The sequence below is a fragment of the Cupressus sempervirens genome, chromosome 8, assembly GCF_028749045.1.
Source record: "Cupressus sempervirens isolate cs-2001-9-10 chromosome 8, ASM2874904v1, whole genome shotgun sequence".
Classification (NCBI taxonomy): domain Eukaryota; kingdom Viridiplantae; phylum Streptophyta; class Pinopsida; order Cupressales; family Cupressaceae; genus Cupressus; species Cupressus sempervirens.
Genome location: NC_143125.1, coordinates 33,725,747 through 33,752,981, shown reverse-complemented (window position 1 = coordinate 33,752,981; position 27,235 = coordinate 33,725,747). Strand labels below are relative to the sequence as shown.

General features: G+C 36.8%; 1 protein-coding gene across 1 annotated transcript in view; it reads left to right on the top strand.

Moving 5' to 3' along the window:
• Positions 1-1,955: 1,955 nt before the first annotated feature.
• The window catches only part of LOC149541450 (protein NRT1/ PTR FAMILY 8.3-like), a 42,840-nt gene continuing 17,560 nt past the window's right edge, over positions 1,956-27,235 (top strand). The window contains exon 1 of the mRNA XM_089796706.1: positions 1,956-2,280. Within this exon, the coding sequence (XP_089652832.1) occupies positions 2,200-2,280 (81 nt within the window). The 5' untranslated portion in view covers positions 1,956-2,199. The remainder of the gene's footprint in view (positions 2,281-27,235) is intronic.

Here is a 27,235-nt window from a genome sequence, read left to right as displayed (position 1 = left end):
GGTTGTACATCAATAATCTAGAAGCTTGGTTAGACAAAACCAAGGGGGGGGGGGGGGGGGGGGTGTTCACCTGATTGGTGAAGCTTCTTCTATATGTTAGTGATCTTATTTTGATATAAACAACAATGAATGGGCTAAGAGATCATTTAGCGGCCTTAGAGAAATTTTTTCAGGAAGTTGGGATGCAGGTGAATATTACTAAAACCAAAATCCTAATTTTTTCTTTAAGGAGAAAAGAAAAGCATATCACATTCTTGTTTGAAGACAAACTGTTGGAAATAGTGAAAGAATACAAATAGCTTGGGGTTGACTTCCATTAAAAGCCCAATTGGGAGATTTGTAGAGCAAAAAGGATTCAAGGGGGCACAAAAGCTTCATTTTTACAAAAAAATAGATGCAGGACAACAAAACTATGGCACTAGAAAACCAAAAAGACTCTTTGGTTTGTTGGTCACACTGGTGGCTCTTTATGGCTGTCAGGTGGGGGGCAGAGTGGAGGCAGTGGGCCAAAATGGGGGTATTGACGGATAGAGTGAATTCATAAACAATTAATCACAAGTAATCTCAAAGTCAAGTTATGTGCCTTATGAAAATCTTTTGGTTGAGGTCAGAATTTTCCGTTAGAGGCTTCAGCGGTAATCCAGTTACTTAGTTACTTAAAGAAGATTGAAAACATGCAGGATCATCGCTGGCTAAAAACTGTGAAAGGAGAGGCTCTTAACCGAAGGAAGAAAACATGGATGAAGAAAAACATTAAATGGTTGGCTAAATGCAACATCAAGTTACAAGATTGCCCGAACACACATGCAGACATAAGAATGTTTGTTAGAGGGAAGTTTCACAATGCCATGTGGAACAATAATGAGTAGAAAAAAGCCTATTATATTAAAATATTTTATCCAATTGGGGAACTTGGTGAAAAAGTGTACCTTAGGGTTACTATTAAAGGAAATACAAGGTTATTAATAGCACAATTGAGGACGAGATCTCATCACCTCGGGTGCGAGATAGGAAGAAGAAAGAGGCCCAAAGAGGCTTGGGAGCAGTGAATTTGCATATTTTGTAGGTCTAGAGTGGTTGAAATAGAATGACATTTTCTCTCAGAATGTGTGACATACGACATCCAATCTCTCTATGATGTCATCTAAAAACTTATTTGAAGGGGACAAGATAAAGCAGACTACTGGTTTTTTGGTTAAGATCCATATCAAAAGATTAGAAATGGATCCATATCAAAAGATTAGAAATGGAGAGGAATTCAAAAATTATCTAGTGCGACTATTCTTCGGTCCCTTAGACTGCTCTAGTCTTGTGGACACCATTAAAAAGCATTCATTCAAGCACATAATTAAAATTTAATAATATTAAGTTTATCTATCATTTATTTAGAATATTAATTAAAATATTTATTAAAAACTTTCATCAATTTCAATAGTATTTACAATGAAAATAACCAACTAATCTATTGAATTAACAAATACAAGCCACTATGCGGTACTTGTTAAATAATAATTTTTAAAAAAAGACCTAAAACTGACCTTAGTACCTCGAACAAACTTTTGGACCTGCTATTATCAATCTCGTATAGAAGTTTTAATCCAAAAGTAGCACATAAAACAACTTGCTATTGTAATTGACCTCCCAAGAAATACAATCATATTATGTAAAGTGAAGTGGGTGTAGATATAATTCAAAATAAAGTATAATATATTCTTATTTTTACTGTTACCTAACAAACAACTACATATCCACACGCAAAATTATATTTCTGTACAATTATTTAAAAAAAATTCCCATCCCTACGTACACTGCATTGACACACCCTACATGTTTCTCTAAAATTTACAAAGTTTAAAATAATAAATCCTTTATTTCTATAGAATTTAAAAAGGTTAAAATAATAGATTCCATATCCGTATCCTAACAAACAAATTTGTACATATTCAAGCGGCTAGAATTCTTGTTTTAATACACCCGGGGGCTCTCCTCTCATTGGGTGTTCCTTTGACATTTTGCCATTTATAGAGAGGACCAAATGCTCCGATGGTCTATGGGACGCCTTAACGTACAGCCAGTGCTTGAGATATTTCTTATTTTCTCAGGCGATGGTTGTTGGTTTTGATTTGATTCAATATTTCGCTGATTATTTTTTATTCGATATTTCACGGGTTATTCTTTCATTTTTGAGAAATCGCAGTAATGGGCATTGATGGGGAACAGTCACTGGAAGTGGGTCTGTTAGGAGGAGGACATGAGCAGAGCCTGCAACCACTAGAAGAGGTCCACCATTTATTCCACTCTCAAAACTTTATTTTAAATTTGTTCTGACACCCTTCTTTTTATATGTCTAATTACAATGTTAAAATGTTTTAGAGCTCGTAATGCACTATAGAAATTCAGAGACAGAAACGCTTTTCTGATACTTCAACGCTCACAAGCACATTAGGCAACAACGAAAAACAATTTATTTGATATATCAAATACATTCAAATAAATAGAATTCTCCCACTATTGGGAACTATTACAAATCACAATCAATAGACTCAACTCTATATCTATGAGAACACTGATTACATAGCAAATTTTAAACAAACCTATTACATGAGTTGTCTACACTCTCTCTCTTAACTTTGCCTTCATTGCTGCAATACATTCTTCCACACTTCAGTTAACCACGCTTCCTTTTTTATTGGTTCTCTTTTCAATCATTAATCTACTCATCCCACTTTTCTCTATCCCAACACACAGCTACCATTCTACCATATTGCCTCAAATCGCCCCTTCTTACTCAACGTGCCCATTCTTCTCTTTTCTGGTTGATCTCACCACTAATTCTTTCCTCCACTACAAATCTTCATTGCTTCCGTTTCATAGCATTTTTCTTACCATTGATTCAAAATGTCTGACACATTCTACAATGCCTTGACTTGGGTTGATCACTTCCTCTACTACTGGCCGTCACCTCCTATTTCATTCTCTTTGCCATTTCAAAGCTCATGCATAGGATGTTGCCTATGGTTGTGGAATCTGGTATTACAACTGCTAGGTGTCAAAACCCTTTTTACAGAACCATTTTGTGCATAAATCACATTTTTGATTTTTCTGAGGCATTTTGAATGTCTGACAAAAATTGTCTCTTTGTTATGTGTTCATGGATGTCTATTACTTTTTTTGATGCTGGTAGGCAGGAGGCTCTTGCATCAGTCAATCGCGGTAGACTTTATTTTTGTTTTTTGTTTTTTTGTGAGCAAGAATTCACAAAATGGAGTTGAGTGGTAGTACCGTCTTTTCAGACTGTGAACACTATTCAGCAAATTCCATCGCTGCTAATTGCACATGAAACTTTTTTTTTTTCCTTCCAACATTTCATTGTAAAAATTGTCATCCTTCTCCCATAATTCTGCTTCATACTCTTTGCTCCTCTCGTGGATAGGCATCCACCATGTATTGTCCTTTGCCAATGGCTCCCTCTCTTTTCCTCCGCGCAATTCAATCCACCATGAACTGACCACCTTCACCAAGTTTCACCTGCACAACCTTTCATAACTTCCACATACAGATACACAACACCTATATTCCACCTTGTCACTATATCATCCTCTTTCTCACTCATTTCAATACACATCCATCTCAAAATTCAACATCACATAATTCATAAAATAATACCTCTTCTATTGCAGCATCGTCTTCACCACCTCTCACTGCAACTGCAACTTCTGCATGTAAGTCATCTTCTTTCTCATTCTCTTCACTTGAAGTGATCTCTTCTCGAAGCATCGAGTTGTCTTCATTAGGCCCTTGAACGACTTTTTCTAGACCTTCAACTTTGTTCCGTTCTTTCATTTGTTCAACAAGACATGTAACTGCTTCATCTCTTTGACCTGCAACCAATTCATCCCATTCTTCTTCAATCAAAATTAGTATATTATCTTTTTCACTTTCACATATATCCTCAAAAGGATTCTCTCTCTTGCTGCAACTTCATTATTCTCTCACATCCATTTCCATAACAACATTAAGAAAAATAAAACTTTGCATCATTTACTTTCCCTGTTGCAATTCTTTCCTTGCTGTCACTCATCATATCTGTTGATACATAATAGCTTCAGTCAGATACAAGGGTGATTACTTGTATTATTTATATATGTACATGTGTGTATGAACGACATGCATTCACACATACACGTTCTTGTACACAATAGATTTATCCTTTCATATACATTGGACACAAAGCAATCATTCTCAAATCAAATTGAAACTCTATATATCACAGTAAGTACACTGAAATCTTAAGTTGCAGAAATCTTCTCTTGGTACAGATCGAGTAATGATCTGATATTCATGCATATAATCGATCTAACTCTGATCGAACATAACAAAATTCGAACATGATTGAGCCTGTTTAAGATCGAGCAAATGATCTATAATATTATATGCTGATCAATGACTTGGCATATGTAATTATTGGCTAAGTCTTAACCAATCCGATTAGGATTATAATTAGTAATTGTTTATGTAAGAAACTCATGTCATGAGCAGACATGAGACATGTCCTCTCATGACATGTCTTTTGGATACATGTCTATTGGAAACAATATTAATTCCCACCCGATCATTCAAGAGAAGCATCGAAAATTAATAAATGCTTTCTCACATACAGATCGGTGGTTTCAGAATTGAAGACTAAATTAATTATTTAAACACATAGATTTCATTACTATTGAAACTCAGGTTCATTCAAGAATCAGTCTGATCATAACCTGCAAAGTCAAATAAGAAATTAGTATTCTGCAATTGCTAATTATACCAGTCTGATAAGGAGTTTAAATACATTCTCATGGTATAAAAGCCTTGTTAAGGAAGATCCAAATTAAACTTTAGAAATCAGATTACTCACCTTGAATGTGCAGTCACATTCCATTCTACAAAATGTCAAACATGATCAGATTTGAGGATTGCCTTGGAGGTGCAAATAACTTTACATCATGGAAGTTAAGGAGTTAAGGATTATGATGATATTAAATGAAAATGATTTAGATGAATTTGTGAAAAATAAGAATACAGAACCTGAGAATGAACCAGAAAAATCTTGGTGGATTGAGAATAATGAAAATGCCATGAAACTAATAGTAGATGCAGTTAGGGATCACATACTACCTATATTGGTAAAACAGGAAATTGCATACCTTATGTTCAAATCTCTTGACAGTACATTTCATATAAATAACACTGGTAGAACCCTTGACAAATGAATCACATAAGCATGAGCAAAGGAGAATCTGTAATGTATTCTTCATGAGAATAACCGAGCCGAGGGATCAACTATCAAGTGTTGGGTATGAAATTGATAGCAAAGTTATCTCTAATAGCTTTAGGTGGCCTACTGAATTCATAGGAGTCATTTCCTACAAGGTGTAAGTGCAAGATCAAAATTTCCAAAATTGGACCAGTTAAGATCTGATTGTCTACAAGAAGGTGCTAGACATATGTCAAAAGGAAATAAACAAAAACCTATAGATGAGGATATTCATGTCTTAAACACAAATTCTCATAAGAAAGCTAAGAAGAAAATTTTCGAAAGGAAAAGGAATTTTCATGGAAAGGGTTCATTTAAGCAGAGAAAAGATGTGTCGTACGTTCAATGTTTCAGATGTGATCAATATGGACACTATGCTGTCAAGGGCCCTGATAGAACGAAGAAACAAGCATCTTTTGCTACGGTTGAAAAAGTAAATACAAAAGATGACTTTGAGAAATTTGTATTCTACTCAACACTATCAAATCATGTATCAAATAAGTTTAACACTTGGGTGATTGATGGTGGATCATCAACCCACATCACTAGATTTCGAGAACACCTGGACACTATGATGGAAGAAACTGACAAAGAAGTAAATATTTGGGACGATTCTGCACATCCTATGAAAGGGGTGGGAACTTGTAACATCAAATTGGAATTAGAAATCACTATTCAACTAAAAGATGTACTCTTTGTACTTGGAATTAAAAGAAATCTAGTATCAATATCTACCCTAGAAGATAATGGATATAGGGTCACCTTCATGGATGGGAAAGTTCTAGCATGGCCAAAGAACTCTACATATAAGAAAGCTAAAACCACAGGTATAAGACAAGGATACTTATACAAACTCTGACACAAAACAAGCCCTCATCCTTGAAACTTCTGACTCAAATGAGAGATGGCATCAAAGGTTAGGGCATATTTACTTCTGCGCCTTAACCTTCATAGAAAAATTGGTAATAGGGCTGCCCAAACTAAATCAAAATCATAATGGGACATGGAAAGGGTAAGCCTTAGGGAAAAACACAAAGGTAACCTTTCAAAATAGTTTGAGCAAAACCAAAAATATATTAGAATTAGTCCACTTTGATTTATGTGGACCCATGTCTTCCCCTTCCGTGGGAGGGTTCCTATATTATGTAACTTTTATGGATGACTTCTCCAGAAAAGCTTGGATCTATTTTCTTAAGTGTAAAGAGTCAGAAGAGACCTTTAAAAGGTTCAAAGAGTTCAAAGCCCTAACAAAAAATTCTTTAGGAAAGAAAATTAAAACATTGAAAATAGACAATGAGAAAGAATACGCCTCAGAAATCTTTAAAGAATTTTGTGCTAATGTCAGGATTAAGAGGGAGTTTACTGTACCCTATAATCCTCAACAAAATGGGTAGTTAAGAGGAAAAACATAGCTATTGTTGAGGCTGCAAAACCAATGATGTATGACCAAAACATAGATACCTCATTTTGTGTGGAAGCATCTAGAACAACCGTCTACATCCAAAACAACTATACCCATTCACACCTAGATACAAAAAACTCCTGAAGAGGCTTTTACTGGCCTAAAACCTGACATAAACCATCTAAGGATATTTGATTGTGATGCATCAACTTCCGGGAGTCATAACTTTTGACTTGGACCTGGATTTTCTCTCAAATTTTTACAACAGTTTCGGAAGGGGGAGTTTAATGGCCCGACAATTAGCTCTACTCCATTATCTCTAGAAGAATTTATTTTTCAGGTCCTAGAAAATCCATTTAGACTCCCAAAACACAATTTTCGTATTTTTTGTCTATTTCTTAGAGTTTGTTTTTTGTAATAACTTCGAATGGACATTCCCAAATTCGAAGATTAGTTGGCAGGTCAAGTTGTCGTCGCTTAAGGAAAGTCTAGTTTTATTTTTGAAGATTTGTTAAAATCTGCCAAAAAGGGTAATTTTCTGTTTTCTCAAATTTAGAGAGTTTTTAGTTATATTTAAGAAGTAGCAAAGCGACGTAGAAGGAGGTTGGTTAATGAAAGATATTCGAGTTTCAAAATGTTTGTTGCTTTCGTATTTTTCTTTATGTTTCCCTTCTGTAGAATGCATTATTGTAGTTAGGTACTTGGGTACTACATTAGATTGTCATGTATATATTCATGTGCCTAAAGAGAAGAGTTAAAACTAGAACCTTCTGGGAGGGAAAGAGCTTTTGTAGGCTACAGTGAAATCTCAAAAGCCTATAGGATCTACATACTTGGACAAAGACAAATAGAACTAAGTAGAAATGTCATATTTGAGGAAGACATTGCCTTCAAAAGGGCAAAGAGTTCACATGAGTTAGAAATTCAAGAATCACTTAAAAACATGGAGGAAGACTCTACTCCTGAGATTCAGAGGGCATACCCAAAAGAAACCTCAAATGAAAACCAAACTGATCTTAAGAATTGGAGGGAGCATCAAGAGGAAAATTAAAACAATAGCAAAAAGAAAAGACCACTTTGGGCTAGAAAAATGATTTGAGGAAGCTGAAAATTTTGCAACACCCAAAGGAACCTTCATAGAAAGTAAGAGGCTTAACAAGTTCTCAAGCTATGTGGCTTTAATGAACGAACTCATAAACTTGGAACCTACAAGTGTAACAGAAGCTCTCAAATATCAAGTACGAAAAGATGTCATGACATAAGAGTATCAATCCATTTTGAAAAATGATGTATGGGATATAGTACCTAGACCTAAAGAGAAATTTGTTGTCTCTTCCAAATGGCTCCTCAAAATTAACCATGCCACACATGGTAGTATAGAGAAATAGAAAGCATGTTTGTTGCCAGATGTTTCTCTCAAAAGGAAGGTATTGATTACGAAGAGACATTTGCACCTGTTGCCAGGTATACTTTTGTTAGAGCAATCATAGCTATTGCAGCAGCTTAAGGTTGGAAAATACCCCAGATGGATGTGAAAATTGCATTCTTGAACGAGACTATCGAAGAAGTCTATTTAGAACAACCTGAAGGTTTTGTGATTTATAATGCAAACTCTCATGTATGCAAATTGAAGAAAGCCCTTATATGGACTTAAACAATCTCCTTGAGCCAAGTACGAAAGGATCGACAACTATCTTATGGGTCTAGGGTTTACAAAGAATAATGCAGATCCAAACCTCTATTTTAAAATTATTAAAGGTGATATGTTAATACTAATCATATATGTTGATAATCTACTAACTACAAGAGAGGATCATCTTATTGTTCAATGTAACGACTTGGAATTCAACATGAAAGACTTAGGTATTTTACACTACTTCCTAAGTTTGGGAGTTTGGTAGAAACCTGCTGGTATTCTTTTGAATCAAGGAAAATATACTATTGATATTCTAAAAAGATTTAGGATGCTAAATTGTAGACAAACGTCCTCACCCATGGAAACTAACTTATATAAGTTCAAAGAGACATCAACAGAATCCAGATTTGAAGATCCTACTCTTTATAAACAGATTATTGGATCACTGATGTACTTGGTTAACGCTCCACCTGATATTTGCTATGCAGTGAATCCTTTGAGTTAGTTTATGTGTGAACCATGGGAGATACACCTCGTTGCTGCAAAACAAATATTGAGGTACATTCAGGGTACTATTGAATAGGGTCACAAATATAGGAAAGTTGACATAGATCTACATGGATACTTTGATTAAGATTGGGCTGGAAGTGTGACTGATTGAAAAAGCACATCAGGATGTTGCTTCAGTTTGGGATCAGCCATGATTTCTTGGATAAGCAAGAAACAATCTTCAGTAGCACAAAGTTCTATAAAAGCCAAATACATTGCAGCCTCTATGGGAGCCAGAGAAGTAGTATGGCTTTAAAAGTTGATTGTGGAACTATTTGGTGAGCCACTGAAACCTACTACTATCCTGTTGATCCAACCGACAACATTAGCATTGTAAGAGATAAGTGGCATAAGTGTGTTGTCATTGATTGACAACTAGTTGAGGAGTATTACGTAATGGTAGATATCTTCACTGGTTTGCAAGGAAGAACACGACTAAGCCAAGTCTATCTAGTCAGCACAAGTCATCACAATGGCATGACAAAACAGGTATGGCGAGAATTCACATTTAGTTTGTATTTTGAAAAGGTCAATGGAATACAGAGAGGGCAGATGAATCAAGACGACACCCATGCTAGACTAATAGAGGTACAAGTCTAGACCCTACAACATAGGTGTCACGAGTCACTAGTGATCGACTCAATAGTTCGAGTTCAAAATTTGATTTCACTAATTTGAGTAGGATATTCACCAAGGGTTTCCACACCCATAGAAAAGAGGTGACTTCACTAGTCTTAGTGTATGTGTGTGCATGGATAAAAAGGGGGAGTAAGATTGCAAAAAGAGGGGCTTAAAAGCAAATGAACGAAGGACAAAGAGTTGCACTAAGAGTGCAAGAAAAGTTTTAACGATAGATGGGAGTCGTTAAGTAGAAAGTTTTAAAGAAAAGAGACACCTTAAAACTAGAGGCAGTTGACCATACTGCAAGGGAAAGTAGAGGAGATAAAGCCAGAGTGATACAAAGGAGATCACAAGGTTCGAAAATCAGGCGAGGGGAGATCAAGACATCTCCGAGGTATTCATTGGAGATCTACCAAGCAAATAAGTGCTACTTATTATAGATTACATTTGATTGCTCTCTAACCATTGTAATCAAGTTGTAAGCTCCTAGGTGTCACGAGTCACTTGTGATCTACTCAACTGTTCGAGTTCAAAATTTGATTTCATTGGTTTGAGTGGGATATTCTCCAAGGGTTTCCACACCCATAGAAAGGAGGCAACTTCACTAATCTTAGTGTATGTGTGTGCATGGATAAAAAGGGATAGTGAGACTGCAAAAAGAGGGGCTTAAAAGCAAATGAATGAAGGATAGAGTGTTTCACTAAGAGTGCAAGAAAAGTTTGAACAATAGATAGGAGTCATTAAGTAGAAAGCTTAAAAGAAAAGAGACACCTTAAAACTAGAGGCAATTGACCATATTGCAAAGGAATGTAGAGGAGTGAAAGGAAGAGTGATACAAAGGAGATCACAAGGGTCAAAAATCAAGCGAGGGGAGATCAAGACATCTCTGAGGTATTCATTGGAGATCTACCAAGTAGATAAGTGCTACTTATTATAGATCACATTTGATTGCTTTCTAACCATTGTAATTAAGTTGTAAGCTTCTAACATGGCATGCTTCTTTTGTAAGCATATGATTAAATCCTTTAATGAGGTGCCTCCTAGAAAGAGGGTTCAATCCTTTAACAAGGTAACCTTAACAAGTTGATTGTAATCCTAACAGTTTATAGACATCCCTAATAGGATGGGTTCTCGCAAAGAACAAGTTGTAGCTCTTAACCAGACAATTTTTTATATGTAGTAAAAGGCTAGTGGGTACATTATCCCCACCGTAGTTTTTATCCTCTCAAGGGTTTCCGCATACAAAATCTATGTGTTCATTGATGAGTGTTTTTGTGTGTGAGTTTGTATGTTTTTATCTTACAACATTTATCTTTTTTCTAGGCATTAGGTGATTTGCATTAAGCATAGTTGAAACAATAAAAGGAACAACCAATTTTGCAAATGGTACTGATTCACCCCCCTTCTCAGTACCGGTTGGGACCAACATATCGACCGTGACAATCAAAGTTATATTAAGCTCTCAGTGATTCCAATGTTCCATGATCGATCTAAGCATATGGAGATTCCTTAGCTCTATGTGAGAGATATGGTAGAAAGGAATGCGATCCAGTTGGAGTATATTAGTACAAGTGATCAAATAACGAACATCCCCACCAAGTCTCTCTCTAGAGTTAAAGTTGAACACTTTAGAAAGAATCTTGGTATGGTTGAAATGTAAAAGATGTTTAACATGTAAACTCTTTTGTCATATGTGTGGCTGTGACTTTATGGGCCCCCTTGTGTACATTATTGAAAGGTGACAATCTTTCTGATAATATACACTTGTATCTAACATTGTAATATGGCGAGTTTACAATGTTCACTATCATGATGAATATCATGTGACTCGATATTCGTATACATGTCATGATAGTATCTCTTTGACATTTTGATAGATATCATGAGACGTCATATATGTCGCATATCATTGTGTTCTTTATGAGAATCATGGTGGATATTATGTTTCGTAATGTGTCTACATGTCATGGTATGCTGTGGTAGGCATTATGAGACGTAATGTCAATGTACATACCATAACTAAGATATAAGAATGCCATGTGACTTGATGTTCTCTATATTCCTTGATATCACAAGTCAGGTGATATCTAAATTGATTTATACCAATTCATCTTCCCTAGCTAAGAGGGAGTGTTGATACACAGTAGCTTCGATTAGCTACAAGGGTGATTGCTTGTATTGTTTATATATGTGCATGTGTGTATGTATGTATGTATGTCAGTTCATTATATGAACTGACATATATGCACACATACACAATTCTTCTACACAATAGATTTATCATTTCATATACCTTGGAAACAAAGTAATCATTCTTGCATCAAATTGGAACTCTATATATCACAATAAGTATACTGAAATCTGAATTTGCAGATTAATCTTCTCTTGGTACAGATTGAGTAGTGATCTGATATTTATGCATACAATCAATCTAGTTGTGGTCAAACATAACAATATTCAAACATGATTGAGCCTATTTAAGATTGAGCAAATGATCTATAATATTATATGCAGATCAACGACTTGGAATATGTAATTATTGGCTAAGTCTTAACCAATTCGATTAGGATTTGTTGATAGAACTTTGTTTCACACCCTGCCAACAGAGTAACAATTGTCATCAGATAGAACTTTGTTTTGTGCACTACCAACAGAGTAACAATTGTCACCAGACTGGAATGTTCGGCCAATATCGCTTGAAAGAGCGGAGAGATGAAGTCTCAACTCCCAAGGTCCTTTAGATCAAGTCTCGATCGTGCAAGGAATAGGCAAGTTGGATAAGGAGATGACTGAATTTATAATAAGGCAGGCAAAGACTTCAATAGTTCTTTATGCATATTGGTTCTAGTAATGGATCACTTGGGTTGGGTTGGGCAAATGTCATAGGACGAAACTAGGGGGTTACAAAAAGAAAATGATAGAAAATAAAACAGCTTATAGGGTTAGGGATTTAATTTACCTATAGTGTACTTTTGCACTATTATTATCAACAATACATGCTTGGATGATAGGATAACTTAAATACATGCTTGGATGGAAGGATAATTTAAATACATGCTCAATCAATCAATCTAACATTAACCAGTGCTGTAAATGAAATAGTAACAAAGTAAACAAGATCATTTAGATTTATCCAAGCCAAGGAAGATAATAGTAACAAAATAGAAAGATCTCACTACTTTCGAAGATAAATGAACCCACAGTAAGCACTCCAGGATTCCTCTACTCTAATAACAACTTATGAATACTAGCATGCACTCGGTCAAACAATGCTTCTGGGAAGCCAAATTACAAAAAGAAAAGGTAGTATTGCTTTCATTCATGACGATGGTGTTACAATGAAATGGAAGATAAAATCATCAATTTTACCAACGCTAGAACAGTCAACATTCTTCTTATTTATAGGCAACTATCTATAGCTTTATATGGGAAACTAACCTCTTACCCTAACTAATTCACCTACAACCTTTATTTCTGAAATCTACAAAATCTACTACCTTCTTCACGCAAAAATAGCTACAGAAGAGGAAATTGCGTTTGAAAAGCTATGCAAGGAGGATGGAAAGAAGTGGAGAATGAGGGAGGGGATTTCCCAAGGAAAACCCAATCCATAAATGCTGATCTTTACACACTTTTTCCATTAAATCTCTGTTAGTTATCTCCTCGAGGCGCCTACGGATTGATAAGAGCACTCCACTTCTGTGGCAGTCTTAAATGCATTGGGTATACGGGGAAACATGTAGTTGACAAAAGGAATTCTTTATCTACTATCATTAACTGCCCATCGTGTCATAAATAAGTTTGTCGGCCGACAATGACGACGGAAGGCGAGATTCAAAAGGAATCCCAGCACACCCACCCGCATATAAGGACTTGAGTTCCAAGACTCCCGGGTATGAAATTTTGAATGCCGACCACCATGTATTGCAAACTCAACCAACCAAGTCACAAGGAAGAAAGAATCTTGAACCCGGATCTGCACTTTGTTTGCTTGTAGGGGTTCCTCATTATGCACCCTCCCATATCATGACATCGGAAAGGTCGAACATAGAAGGGGAGGCCTTATCAGGCCTGAAAGATAAACGTTTCGGACTTGCTCATGTTGAGTGCCGATCGTGCAAGCATCCTTCCGTTTGCTAATTTGTTGCTTCCAGAGTTTCCCTTCTTGGGAAACCTCGACTACTGTGTTGACAATTGATCCTTCCATGGTTCGAATGTCAGGACCTAGCTGACCTAGGACCTTCGAGGAATCCTCTTCCCATCTTTGCCCAGAGATGCCCTTTTTATTAAATGACCTCCATCTTTTGAAATTTACATTGGTCTTTGTCTAGCTGTGATGCTCGAACAATTTTGCTGATCCTCCAAAGCTAGTACCCATCAATACTTGCAGAGACTAGACATGCATTAATACCATGATCCTCTCTTCAAAAACACTTCTTCCATCAAACTCAAGACTTCAGGAATTCTATGGTCTTATGTCTTCTCGTCCTTATGAAGGATAAATGTACCACACGGAGAAGGAACATAAAAACCGAAATCCTAAACAAATATATTAACTTTTGATAAAAGGTAAAAGAATGGTAACCAGAAGCCATACCTCTGAAGTATGAAAACTGTCTCTCACCCATAGTGGGGGTCAAAATCTCCAAATCTCGAGAACCTACAATTTCAAACCTCATAAGTACAAAAACAGATAGTTTCAAACTTACCATTACATTACTTGCTCTCTATGGGAAACCAAAAATATGTCGCCCAAACAAGACTTTCGATGACATGGCTTATGACTCTGAGTTGTCCTTATGCAATTGACAAGACCACTTATTCAACATTCACTCGCGTGATACATGGGATTAATAAATGCTAGGTACTTTTGATATGACAACCATTTAAATTTGAAATAGCAACAAACTTGTTCTGAGTGACACAAGACACTCAACTCGAGGAGTGTTGCATTTAGGTAGACAATCAAAGGTGGAAAACCACCACTCACAGTCACCCTAGAACGCCATGAAACCGCTAGCGCTACACCAACAAGCCACCACTCATCCTCCCAAGATTGAAGTCCCACATGTGCATGTAATAGTGACAACATACCTGTACTCTATATCTACATACCTGTACTCTATATCTTTTAGAGCCAAAAACCATCACCTAGACACCCATGGAGACATGCCTGCGATCCCTTGGCCAAGCAAAACAATACTCGCTTGGTGAGATCCTACCTCACGCGAAAACCAAGATCGAAAGAGGGTACTAGAGGTCACCCAGATGGTGAAAACCACTTCCCGACAGGGCAAATGCCCAAGAAAATCAATAGAAGCTAAACTTGCACCACCAGACCACACAAAACACAAAGAAAAGAGACAAAATGAGACTTACCTTCTTATGGTGACATGTGCTTTGCACTATGACTTTTGAATGCCCCCATGAGGGTACAAAAATCCAGACTACCTAGCGCATTTCGCTAAAAGAATGCAAACTAGTTCGCCAAAACATAGAGGGTGGAGATGAAGTGGCTCCGCCCGACGACAATCAACTAGAACAATAGGAAACCATATGCAAGCTTGACTGAAAGAGAAGCTACGCGACCACCAAAAACCATGCCAAAGCAGTGGGAAAGCAAGACAACCACATAAAGAAAGGAAAGAAAAGGAAGGAACAAACCACACAAAAACTAGAAAGACATGACCTACGAACAAAAGAAAATGCAAAAGGGAGAATAAACACCAACCCGGAGCACTACAACGGAGAAGTGTCACAATGACGGTACCTGTCCTCATCCGCATGCGAACTAGAACCAGCCTAACCTCGAGAAAACACCCTCGCAGACTTGCAGAATGAACACTTACAGGCAGGGTGACAACCCAAATGACTACTTGTAGAGTGGAATTGTGATTATCGAACAAAGTGACAATTAATCACTTCAGGTATCTTAAATAACCCGTCGATCATGATAGTTAAAAGGTGCATTAATTATACTTGTCCTCCATCAATGAACTTTTCCACATGTCCAATCTTAGGACCATAGAAATCTTTCCTAGCAGTAGAAGACACACGAGAACGGACTCCTCCTGATCTTGGAAGTAGCTTTTGCGAAGACCGAGAATCCCTGCCCCGAGGCTAGAAATCCTCACTTCCTTCTTCCACATGCAAGGGTCCCATATCTTGGACAGGGATGCGGAAACCCAAACACTGAAAACCAAAACCAAACAAAAGAACTTACCTCAAGTGAGGTAAGAAAAAGGCGAAAAGAGGTGACCCAACTTTTTGCTCACAAAAAGTAGGGACGTGTATGGAGGGCATAACAGGATTATAATTAGCATTTGTTTGTGTAAGAAAGTCATGTCATGAGCGGACATGAGACATGTCCTCTCATGACATGTCTTTTGGTCACATGTCTATTGGAAACAATATTAATACCCACCCGATCATTCAAGAGAAGCATTGAAAATTAACAAATGCTTTCTCACATTCAGATTGGTGGTTTTAGAATTCAAGACAAATAAATTATCCAGATTTGAACATGTAGATTTCATTACTATTGAAACTCAGATTCATTTAAGAACCAGTCTGATCATAACCTGCAAAATCAAATAAGAAATTAGTATTCTGCAATTGCTACTATTATAACAGTCTGATAAGATGTTTAAATACATTCACAATATTATTCAAACACATATCAAATTTGGTTCGAACTGTCAAACAAGACGAATAACTGAGAGGGGGCAGAATCAGTTATTCCCACACACTATAAAACTTTTTCTTTTTCGATTTATACTTAATCAACAACTTCTGATCTATCGGTAAACACATCATACATTCAGAGCAGATATAAACTTGAAAGCATAAAAACACCGTCATAGATAACACCAATTATGTGGAAACCTGAATTGGGAAAAACCACAGAGAAATAAATTTTAATGAAATGAACACCTGTTAGAGTGACACTGGTTAAGGTGATTTTACAAGTAGCTCATTGTCGGGTTTGCTTACTGCCTGTCAATGTAACTACTCTTATACAATAGATATATCAAAACAAATATAACATAAACATGAAATGATAGAATTGCATAAACAGTTCAACAATTAAGCATGCTACCACAAACATCTATAGATCTGAATGATATACTCTTCTTTGTATGCAACTGCCTGATCCATTTCTATTGGTATGTAAGTCTCTTCTTGATCTTCAATTATAATAACTCACAAAACTCCACTTACATACATCTCCACCACAGGTTTGCACACAATATGCAACTATAGCTTCTACACATCTAGCTTTCGCATACACAATCCATACATCCATACCTCTGTCTTGGATAGAAAAGGTTCTCCTTTATTTATATGGGTATCCAAGCGAACATTTGTTAGCTAAGACAAAACGTATGTGATGGCTCCAAAGTAAAGGTATTACAATTACATTTAATGCATAAGACCAATCCTAAATCTAGGACACACTTAAGAACACTTATCAACACACTACATCATGACCTACAGATAGGTCACTCTAAAGATGTTACAATGCATATTACAATTGCCAAGAACATCAAAATGCCATAACCAAGTCCAAAAGATGAACCATGAACTAGCCAAAACTACCGAAAGATGAAATTTGATAGAACTTATCCAGAATACGATGTAGCCAATAAACCAAAATCATTCGATGAACTGCACCATTGTCCATATATCAAGAGTGCCTGGAGAACATTGTAGCCATAGCCATTGAGAAGAACTGACATAACATTTCATTTAATACTGAATATTGAAAGCATACAAGTGTACTGTAACCAATAAGCCATGAGTAGAGAGGTGTACATCTGCCATGAAATAATAGGAAATACCAAAATCAGGCATACAATACTTGTTCTGTGTGTAATTGAAAACCAACAGGTACATAACCAAAATTGCCAACAATCAAACCATACCACCAGAGTGTTGGTATGAAGGTTTTTACATCAATGACAATCAATGCTAACAACAACTTAATAAGTCTAACAATCTCCTCCTTTGGCATTGATGGCAAAACACCAAAACAAAAGATTTATGAAATGCTGCCTTTACCAAATAACAAACAACCGCAACACAAAAACATCCCCCAAGTAGATGCAGCACATTTTGTTTTCCCTTTTCTCTTCCCCTTTTTGCTAGAATGTCAAAGGGTCAAAAACCAAATCAAAGAAAGTCTAAGGAGTACAACAGTTTTAACCAAAAATACTTTAATAGGAAGCTCCTTCTTCCACTCAGCAACGGCTGCTTCCATTCAAGTACACAAACTGTCACATTCTACCAATTTATCAAAATATTTAGTCCAGTCCAAAAACTGAAACTGCTGCTCATAATTCTCTACATTGACTAGGATGCTAGTGACATATTCCAACCGAACCTCAACCATGTCTTTAACCAACCAAAAGTTTTAATCAAATCTTCTCTCTGTCTTTGCAGCAGCAACAACTCTGCCTATAGCTCACTAAATCTAACTCTTTGCTTCCCATCCCTGTCCTTGAAGACATCATATCTGTAACAACCACTTTTTTCGGGTATTAACTAACAACTAACTTATTCAAAGAAATACAGTTATTACTTCATTTTCATAGGGAGTTAGTTGAATCAGTTGTGTTCATATTGATCTTATTTCTAGGATCTAGGACTATTACAAAGAATGCTAACCAATTACATAAAGTTAATTTTAAAGCTTTAATAAAGCAAAATTAACGGAATTGAAAATAAGAAAACATAGAATGAGATGATAGAAAGAGAGATAGGGAGGCAACACATTTGATTTCGGAGTTCGTCTGGTTAGGACTATGTCTCCGGGTCCAGCTCCAATTGGGGGACCGATCCAATTAACTCCAATAAATCAAATACAAGTGATTTGTGATAATTCCCTTCAAGCACACACAGCAAAATTCCTCTATGTGCAGGAAAAATCACTAAGTCTCCAGATACAAAAATTCTCTCTCATCCTTTGCATAATTTCTCCCTTATTTTCCATGCCCTCAAAAGGCTCCTAACCCCCCCTTTTTATACAAAATATTTGCCTAAAATAGGGCAAAAACAAACAAATCTAATAATAGGCCTTCACAACTGTCCACCTTCGAAATCAGGCCTTAGTCATTTTAGAAATTTGTCATTATCCTCTTTTGGAGGGTTAGTTTCCAACAAATCCCCTTAATTGGGCAAGAGGAATCGGCATTAGTCTAAAGTTAAATAAAATCCACGCATATTATATGCAAAGCTACTCACGTGGCGTGATGGCAGCGGAGCCTTTTGTCACAAAGGAGGTCGGCGGTTCCAACCCCCACACCGACCTTTGGCTTTAACTCAAATGAGCACTGTTCAAACCATAATTAAAATATTTGATAACTAACTTTCCAAAGCCGCCGGCGATGTAACGGCCACCGGCCGGATTTTAGGGGCTGGTGGTCACGGGTTCAAAACTCGGCACCGCTAATAATAATAATTTTTTTTTTTAATTTTTAATTTATTTATTTATTTATTTTTCCACCTCATCATCTCGAACTTTAATCGGGCATATCTTTTGCATACGAGCTCCATTTTTGATGAAACGAATGCCATTGGAAAGCTCTTGACAAGATCTTCAATTTGAAACCCATTGTTGACTACTTTCGAGATGATTGTTTTTTCACCTTTTGACGACCTTTGCACTTGGTTTGACCAAACTTTGACTAGCTATAACTTTTGCGTACGAACTCCTTTTTCATCCGTTTGAATTGCGTTGGATCCAGAATTTTGAGAACTTTAAACTGGCATTGATTATTGGAGTTTTGGAGATACTTCAATTTTTGATGAAAATATCCCTCGGATCAAGCCTCCCCACTGCGAAGCTTTCGGACCACCGAAAGTTTGGATTACTTGGAAAGTAGGTGAGGATATTTCTCCCTCACTTTACCAATCTCCATCCATCTTGCCTTGCTTGGATGCATCCCCTGCAATCCCACTCGGAGGTATTCAACTGGTCCTCTTCGTGAAGTTCTTACATTCCTGTCAAGGATGACATCTTCTCGCAATTCTGTCATATACTCTGGTGAAAGATCATCAACTGATGGAACTTGAACACTGATGTCTTCATCCAAGATCATTGGAGGCTCATACAACTTCAGATTCTCAACATTGACAACTGAGTAAATTTGCATGTATGGAGGAAGATTAAGGCGAAAGGCATTAGTACCAATCTTTTCCAAGATTTCAAAAGGACCATTCCTGATAGGCTTGAGTTTCCTTCCTTCACCTTGCATTCTTTCCTTACTGATATGTAACCAAACTCTATCACCAAGTTGGAACTGATGATTGATGCGATGCTTATCATGGCGAGCCTTGTATTTTGCTTGGCTCTGCTCCAACTGTGCTTCTACTGCCTGGTGGATTGCTTGGACCTTTTGGATGAACTTCAAAGCCCTTTTTGCATCATGGTGTCCACCTACAACATCGTCCTTCCCAAAAGAAAAATCCATTGGTGTCTTAGGCAAGTAACCGAAGCAAGTCTCAAAAGGAGACCTCTTTGTAGAAGAGTGTGCTGCATGGTTGTAAGCGTGTTGCACATAGTGAAGACTTTCATCCCACAACTTAAGATGCTTGCTGCAGTAACCTCTAAGCAAATGAACTGTCCTGTTCACTACCTCTGTTTGTCCATCGATCTGTGGATGGAAGGCTTTACTCTTCTTCAACTTGGTATCCATGAGTCCCCACAAAGATGACCAAAATTCCCCTAAGAATCGAGAATCTCGATCCGATACAATAGAAGTGGGTAACCCAAAATGAACCCATACATTTTGAAAGTACAAATGAGCAGTCAGTTCAGCAGTGACCTGCTTTTTACAAGGCATTAAAATACACATTTTGCTGAACTGATCAACTACTACATACAAATAATCATGACCCTTCCTAGACATAGGTAAACCCCCCACAAAGTCCATAGACACACTTTCCCATGGATGGGATGGTACAGGTAATGGTGTGTACAAACCCAATTTCCTATTACTTGGTTTGCTGGTTGCACACATTACACATCCTTTTATATACTTGGTGACAGTTTCCTGCATACAAGGCCAATAACAATATTTTTGCAAATGAGCTAATGTCTTGCTTACCCCGAAATGCCCTGCAATCAAAGAGGTGTGTGCTTCACGGATTACATGTGCTTGTTCATCTTTAGGAATGCATAGTTTGCCCAAGTGGTACAACAAATTATCCTGCACATAGTAATCTTTCTCTTCCACATGTTTACCCTGGATTAAAGCTACATAGATATCCTTAAAGTCCTCATCATTAGCATATTGTTCTTGAAAACTTTCATGAACCATAGAACTATTCTGAAGGATTATCAAAGTGTTCTTAATAGGAGGCCTAGAGAGCATATCTGCTACTTTGTTATGGAAACCCTTTTTATACTTAATTACCAAATGAAACTGTTATAGAAAACCCATCCACCTAAAGTGCCTACTTTGTTGCAACTTAGATTGTGAGTGCAAATATTGTAGCGGATGGTGATCAGTGTGGATTACAGTTTCCTTTCCCATTAAGTAGTGCTTCCATTTTTTAACACTCTGAATTAAAGCATAAAGTTCCTTATCATAAGTAGGATAGTTACTTACTGCTCCTAAAAAAGTTTCAGAGTGGTAGCAAACTGGTTTACCTCCTTGCATGAGTACAGCTCCCATGGCAAACCCGCTTGCATCTGTCTCAATCTCAAATGGTTGATGTAAATCTGGTAAAGCCAGAATTGCTGCGGTGCTCAACTTTTCCTTCAAAGTGTCGAAAGCCTTCTGTTGTGGACCTCCCCACTGAAAAGTTGCCTTGATACTAGTCAATGCATGCAACGGTGATGCAATATAAGAGAAGTTTGCAATGAACTTTCTCCAATACTGAACTGCACCTAAAAAGCTTTTGACTTCTGTAATTGTACTTGGCTTAGGCCATTTTACAATACATTCAACCTTCGCAGGGTCTACTTTCAATTGACCATTTCCTACGACATAGCCTAAGTACACTAAGGATGTCTTTGCAAATTCGCATTTTGACATCTTTACATAGAGTTTTTCTTTTCTCAATACATCAAGTACTTGTTTTACATGAATTACATGATCATCCCAAGCCTTACTAAATACAAGAATATCATCTAAATAGACTATGACAAAATCATCAATAAAGGACGAAAGACATCATTCATGACTCTCATGAATGTAGCTGGTGCATTACAAAGCCCAAATGGCATAACCAACCACTCAAAGTCCTTGTTTTGTCTTAAAAGCAGTTTTCCAAATATCATTTTCTGCTATTCTTATTTGATGATATCCGCTACGTAAGTCTAGCTTAGTGAAATAAATTGCATGTTTCAGCTGATCAAGTAAATCATCAATTCTAGGAGGAGGGTACCTGTTCTTTACTGTTATCTTGTTCAAAGCCCTGTAGTCGATGCACATTCTCCAAGTCTCGTCTTTCTTTGGAACCAACACAATAGGAGAACCACAAGGAGAAGTACTAGGATGGATAACTCCTTTCTCAACGAGCTCTTGAACTTGCTTCTTGATTTCTTCATTCTGCAAGACTGATAAGCGGTACATGCCAATATTAGGAAGTGGCGCTTCTGGCTACAACTGAATTTCATGTTGTATCTCTCTTTTAGGAGGCAATCCCTTCGGTTCCTGAAACAAGTCATCATAAGTGGAAACAACTTTGACCATTTCATCTTTATGTTTTGGATCACATTCCTTAAATGCCTCAGATGTTTCATCTTCTTTGGCTTTTACAATCATCAACACAAAATTCTTACTAGAGTTGACTAACCTTTTCATCTGTCCAGCATTAACTAGTGCTAGATTAGTCTTAACCTTATGTGCTTGTACAATGTATTCAATTTTATCTTTAAACAGATGATACCTATTTTCCCCCCTATAGAAGATAGCATGTCGATCATACAAATAAGGACTCCCAAGTACAAGACCACAAATATCTAGAGGGACTACATCAGCTTCTACCTCATCTACGAAGTTTGCAGTGAGCAAATCTTAACTTACATTGCTTGGTTACCTGTAATTGCGCATCATTGCAAACCCATCCAAGAGGATATGGCTTTGGATGAGGTGTTGTAGTCAGATTAAGCTTCTTAACAATTTCCTCGGATATCAAGTTAACTTGAGAACTCGTATCAAATAATGTATCAACCTTATTTTGCTTGATGACAACTCGAATGTGAAATAATTCATTCCTTTTCTTATCATTCTTAGGAAAAGAATCTTCACTTGTACTTGCACTTATGCTAGAAGAACTCGTAGCTAATGAAAGAGAAATATTTTTTCCTTTACCTTGGATCCCGGTAGCAATGATCTTTGTTTCATCTCCGGAGTCAGATCCAAGATCCTGTTGAGCTACAGCAACAGTCTTTTGTTTGCCTTTATTTCCACCAAATCGCTTCGGCCTCTTTTCAGGATGCAGCTTCTAGCACTTAGAATCATCATGCCCTTCTTTCTTGCAATGCGAGCATGTGGGTTTCTCACCCTCTTTCTTTACTGTAGCTGTCTTTTTACCCTTCCCTTTGCCTTTGGACTTTTCCTTAGACTTAGATGACTTTTTGTCAGACTTCTCAATGAAGGTACCCTTACCTCTTGACTCTAAATGTGTTGCCTGGACACATACTTCATCCAAATTACAAGGATTTAGGACGAGAATAGAGTGCTTTAGGTAAGAATGAAGACCACTTATATACTTGAGTAAAGTGTCCTGGGTATACAATGGGACATTTAATGAAATAGCCCTTTTACGAAACTCATGGGTGTACTCTTGGACAGTTTGACCTTTCCCTTGTCTAAAATGTTGCCAGCTCATCATTAATTGCTGCATATGGCCTAGGGGATAGAATTGCTTCTTTAAAGCACTAACAAATTCTGACCAAGACATATTTAACTTACCATGTCATGAAGTTTCATGCTGGGTCCTACTCTCCCACCAAGTTAGAGCTACACCACCTAACCGAAGAGTGGCTAAATGAATTCTATCAACACCATCTACAAAGTTTTGGACTCTACAGTAGACTTCTACTTGTTGAATCCAGTCATCTAATTTCTCAGCATTTAACTCCACACAATATTTTGGCAAGTCAAACTTTACATCCAACTTAATTTGAGGCTTATGTCCACCCTTAAAAATATTAGAAGACTTAGAATGTGTAGAAGAAGGAGAAGAAGGGGGAGAAGGAGAAGAAGGAGGAGATGGAGGCTCACGATCAAGATCATCATCAGCGCCTTTCTTTTTACCTTTGTCATCACGAGCTGCATGCCTTCGCATCTTCTCTTCTCTTTCTTGTAACAAAACTTCTACCATTGTTTGCAAACTCTGGAGAGTCCTCTGGACATTTTGATCTTCTGAACCTTGTCCTCCACCTTTATCTTCCATCTGAAACGGTGGATTAGCTCTTCGTTTTCCGATCTCAGGATTATATTCTTCAAGATCACCTTCGCCTTGATTCAACCTGGATCTTGTTAACATTCAAATCTGCAATACTAGTCCAACTAGGCTTTGATACCAAATTTGATCTTATTTCTAAGATCTAGGACTATTACAGAGAATGCTAACCAATTACATAAAGTTAATTTTAAAGCTTTAATAAAGCAAAATTAACAGAATTGAAAATAGGAAAATATAGAATGAGATGATAGAAAGAGAGATAGGGAGACAACACGTTTGATTTCGGAGTTCGTCTGGTTAGGACTACGTCTCCAGGTCCAGCTCCAATAGGGGGACCGATCCAATTAACTCCAATAAATCAAATACAAGTGATTTGTGATAATTCCCTTCAAGCACACGCAGCAAAATTCCTCTATGTGCAGGAAAAATCACTAAGTCTCCAGATACAAAAATTTCTCTCATCCTTTGCATAATTTCTCCCTTATTTTCCATGCCCTCAAAAGGCTCCTAACCCCCCCTTTTTATACAAAATATTTGCCTAAAATAGGGCAAAAACAAACAAATCTAATAATAGGCCTTCACAACTGTCCACCCACCTTTGAAATCAGGCCTTAGTCATTTTAGAAATTTGTCATTATCCTCTTTTGGAGGGTTAGTTTCCAACAAATCCCCTTAATTGGGCAAGAGGAATCGGCATTAGTCTAAAGTTAAATAAAATCCATGCATATTATATGCAAAGCTACTCACGTGGCGTGATGGCAGCGGAACCTTTTGTCACAAAGGAGGTCGGCGGTTCCAACCCCTGCACCGACCTTTGGCTTTAACTCAAATGAGCACCGTTCAAACCATAAATAAAATATTTGATAACTAACTTTCCATAGCCGTCGACGATGTAATGGCCATCGACCGGATTTTAGGGGCCAGTGGTCACGGGTTCAAAACCCGACACTACTAATAATAATTTTATTTTTATTTTTATTATTTTTAATTAATTAATTTATTTATTTTTCCACCTCATCATCTCGAACTTCAATCGGGCATATCTTTTGCATACGAGCTCCATTTTTGATGAAACGAATGCCGCTAGAACGCTCTCGACAAGATCTTCAATTTGAAACCCATTGTTGACCACTTTCGAGATGATTATTTTTTCACCTTTTGATGACCTCTGTACTTGGTTTGACCAAACTTTGACTGGCTATAACTTTTGCGTACGAACTCCTTTTTCATCCGTTCGAATTGCGTTGGATCCAGAATTTTGAGAATTTCAAACTGGCATTGATTATTGGAGTTTTGGAGATACTTCAATTTTTGATGAAAATATCCCCCGAATCACATATGAATGAGATTAACGGTTAAAACAGTTAAACAAAATTCATAACTAAGAATTGAAAACACCATCAATGAATTTACTATGGAAATTAAAATCTACATACCATGGAATTTGAGATCAAATCATTCTAGGGATACTTCTGCAACCACCCAGGTTAATCCACAAATATCAATATTAAATAACCATTGACGACTACCTTCCAATACCACTATATCAAATTCAAATGACGATTACTATCAAATACCACTATATCGTTTAGGGCATCACATATCATTGTATCAATTAAGGCATCAATTACCATTGGATCATTTAGGGCATCAGATACCACTGTATCATTTAGGGCTTCAAATACCACTGTATCATTTAAGGCATCAATTACCACTGGATCATTTCGGGCATTAGATATCACTATATCATTTAGGGCTTCAGATACCATTGTATCATTTAGAGCATCAATTACCACTGGATCATTTAGGGCATCAGATACCACTGTATCATTCCTTTCCTTCCGATTTGCTTAATTGTGGAAATAACATAAGATTAAAAAATATGCTCATAATCATTATTCTTATAAATGAACGACTGAATCAACAATCTATCTCTTGTAAATAAATATATTCCACATCCAGTTAGAAGATCCACTGATCTAACCAGTTGCCAATTATATTGACAATAAGAGTTGCTTTCATTTAAAGAAATAATTGTAACGATGATATAGCTCAATTAATCTTACCTTCTACTTAATCATACATCATAAAGTAAAAATACCTGTTTCCGACAAACTCGGACCATAACTTTACCGCCTTACAATCTCTAACGAGAAAGATCCTCCTTACCCAAAATAGACATGAAACATCTTGTCATCCACTGAGTATCCTGGTGTCTAATCACACCACTCGACTTGACAATAGGAGAATACAATAAACATGATCATGCATGAGCTATTAAATGATTCATTTTAAAAATGATAAATACTGTTACATCATAACTGATTCTATTTCATGTTATTGCAAATTCCTTTCTCTTGCCTCTTGACCCTTTTCCATGGCTAAACAACGAGTGAGTCCTAGGTGTTTGAAATTTTCAGAGCAACCGGCTCTTATTGATTTCATGAAGATTATGTACTTCCAACATTTCACAATCTGTGATTTGAGAATTTATATTCTTAAAGATTGCAGAATTTATTGTTTAATTCTAAAATATCCATTGGCATAATGATTTATGGATCCATACTATGGTTACTTGGCTATCACTTGCCATGAACAAAGCTAAATTAAAAGAAGTTCAATCTGTAAAATCAAACAAGATATCATCATGATAAATGTTGAAACTTGTTGCTATGAAATTTGATGTTATTGTACCTTTTATACAAGGAAATCAAATTGGAAATATTGTTTTCGGGTGTTTCACATAACCTGGACAAATTGATGATATTGTCTTGCTGAACCCTCAGTTGCTTCGCCACACCTTACTTGCAAAGATCAAGTCACAGCTCCTATCAAAATAACACTCACGATTTCTGGTAGAATGTTTGAATGGGCATGAAGTCGTGGGAAGGATTACTGCCATGTTATAGACTGGTATCAGCAGGGATTTCGTCTCCTCTTCAAATTGATTACCAAGCGTAATCATAGTGTGCATATGAAACCATCAACTCCAACAAAGAACAATTTATAGCCGACTTGTAACAAGAAAGATGCTGCTAAAAAATTGCAGAGATTTCGATTGAAGTTTGCAGAGATTTGACTGGTGAATGACGCTGGAAACTATGGTCAAAAGAAAGACAAAATTAATGAAGGAGTCAGAATTGGTAAAGGAAGCCGATCTTGAGAAAGGTAGTTGGGTGCTTGGAAAAAGATATCCACCTCTCACCCATGACTTCTATTAAAAAGAAAGAAAACGTGACTCCTTGGCTTCCGTAACTTAAGAATATTTTGTCCATTTAAAATGCCAAGTGTTTAATCGGTTTCAAATAAG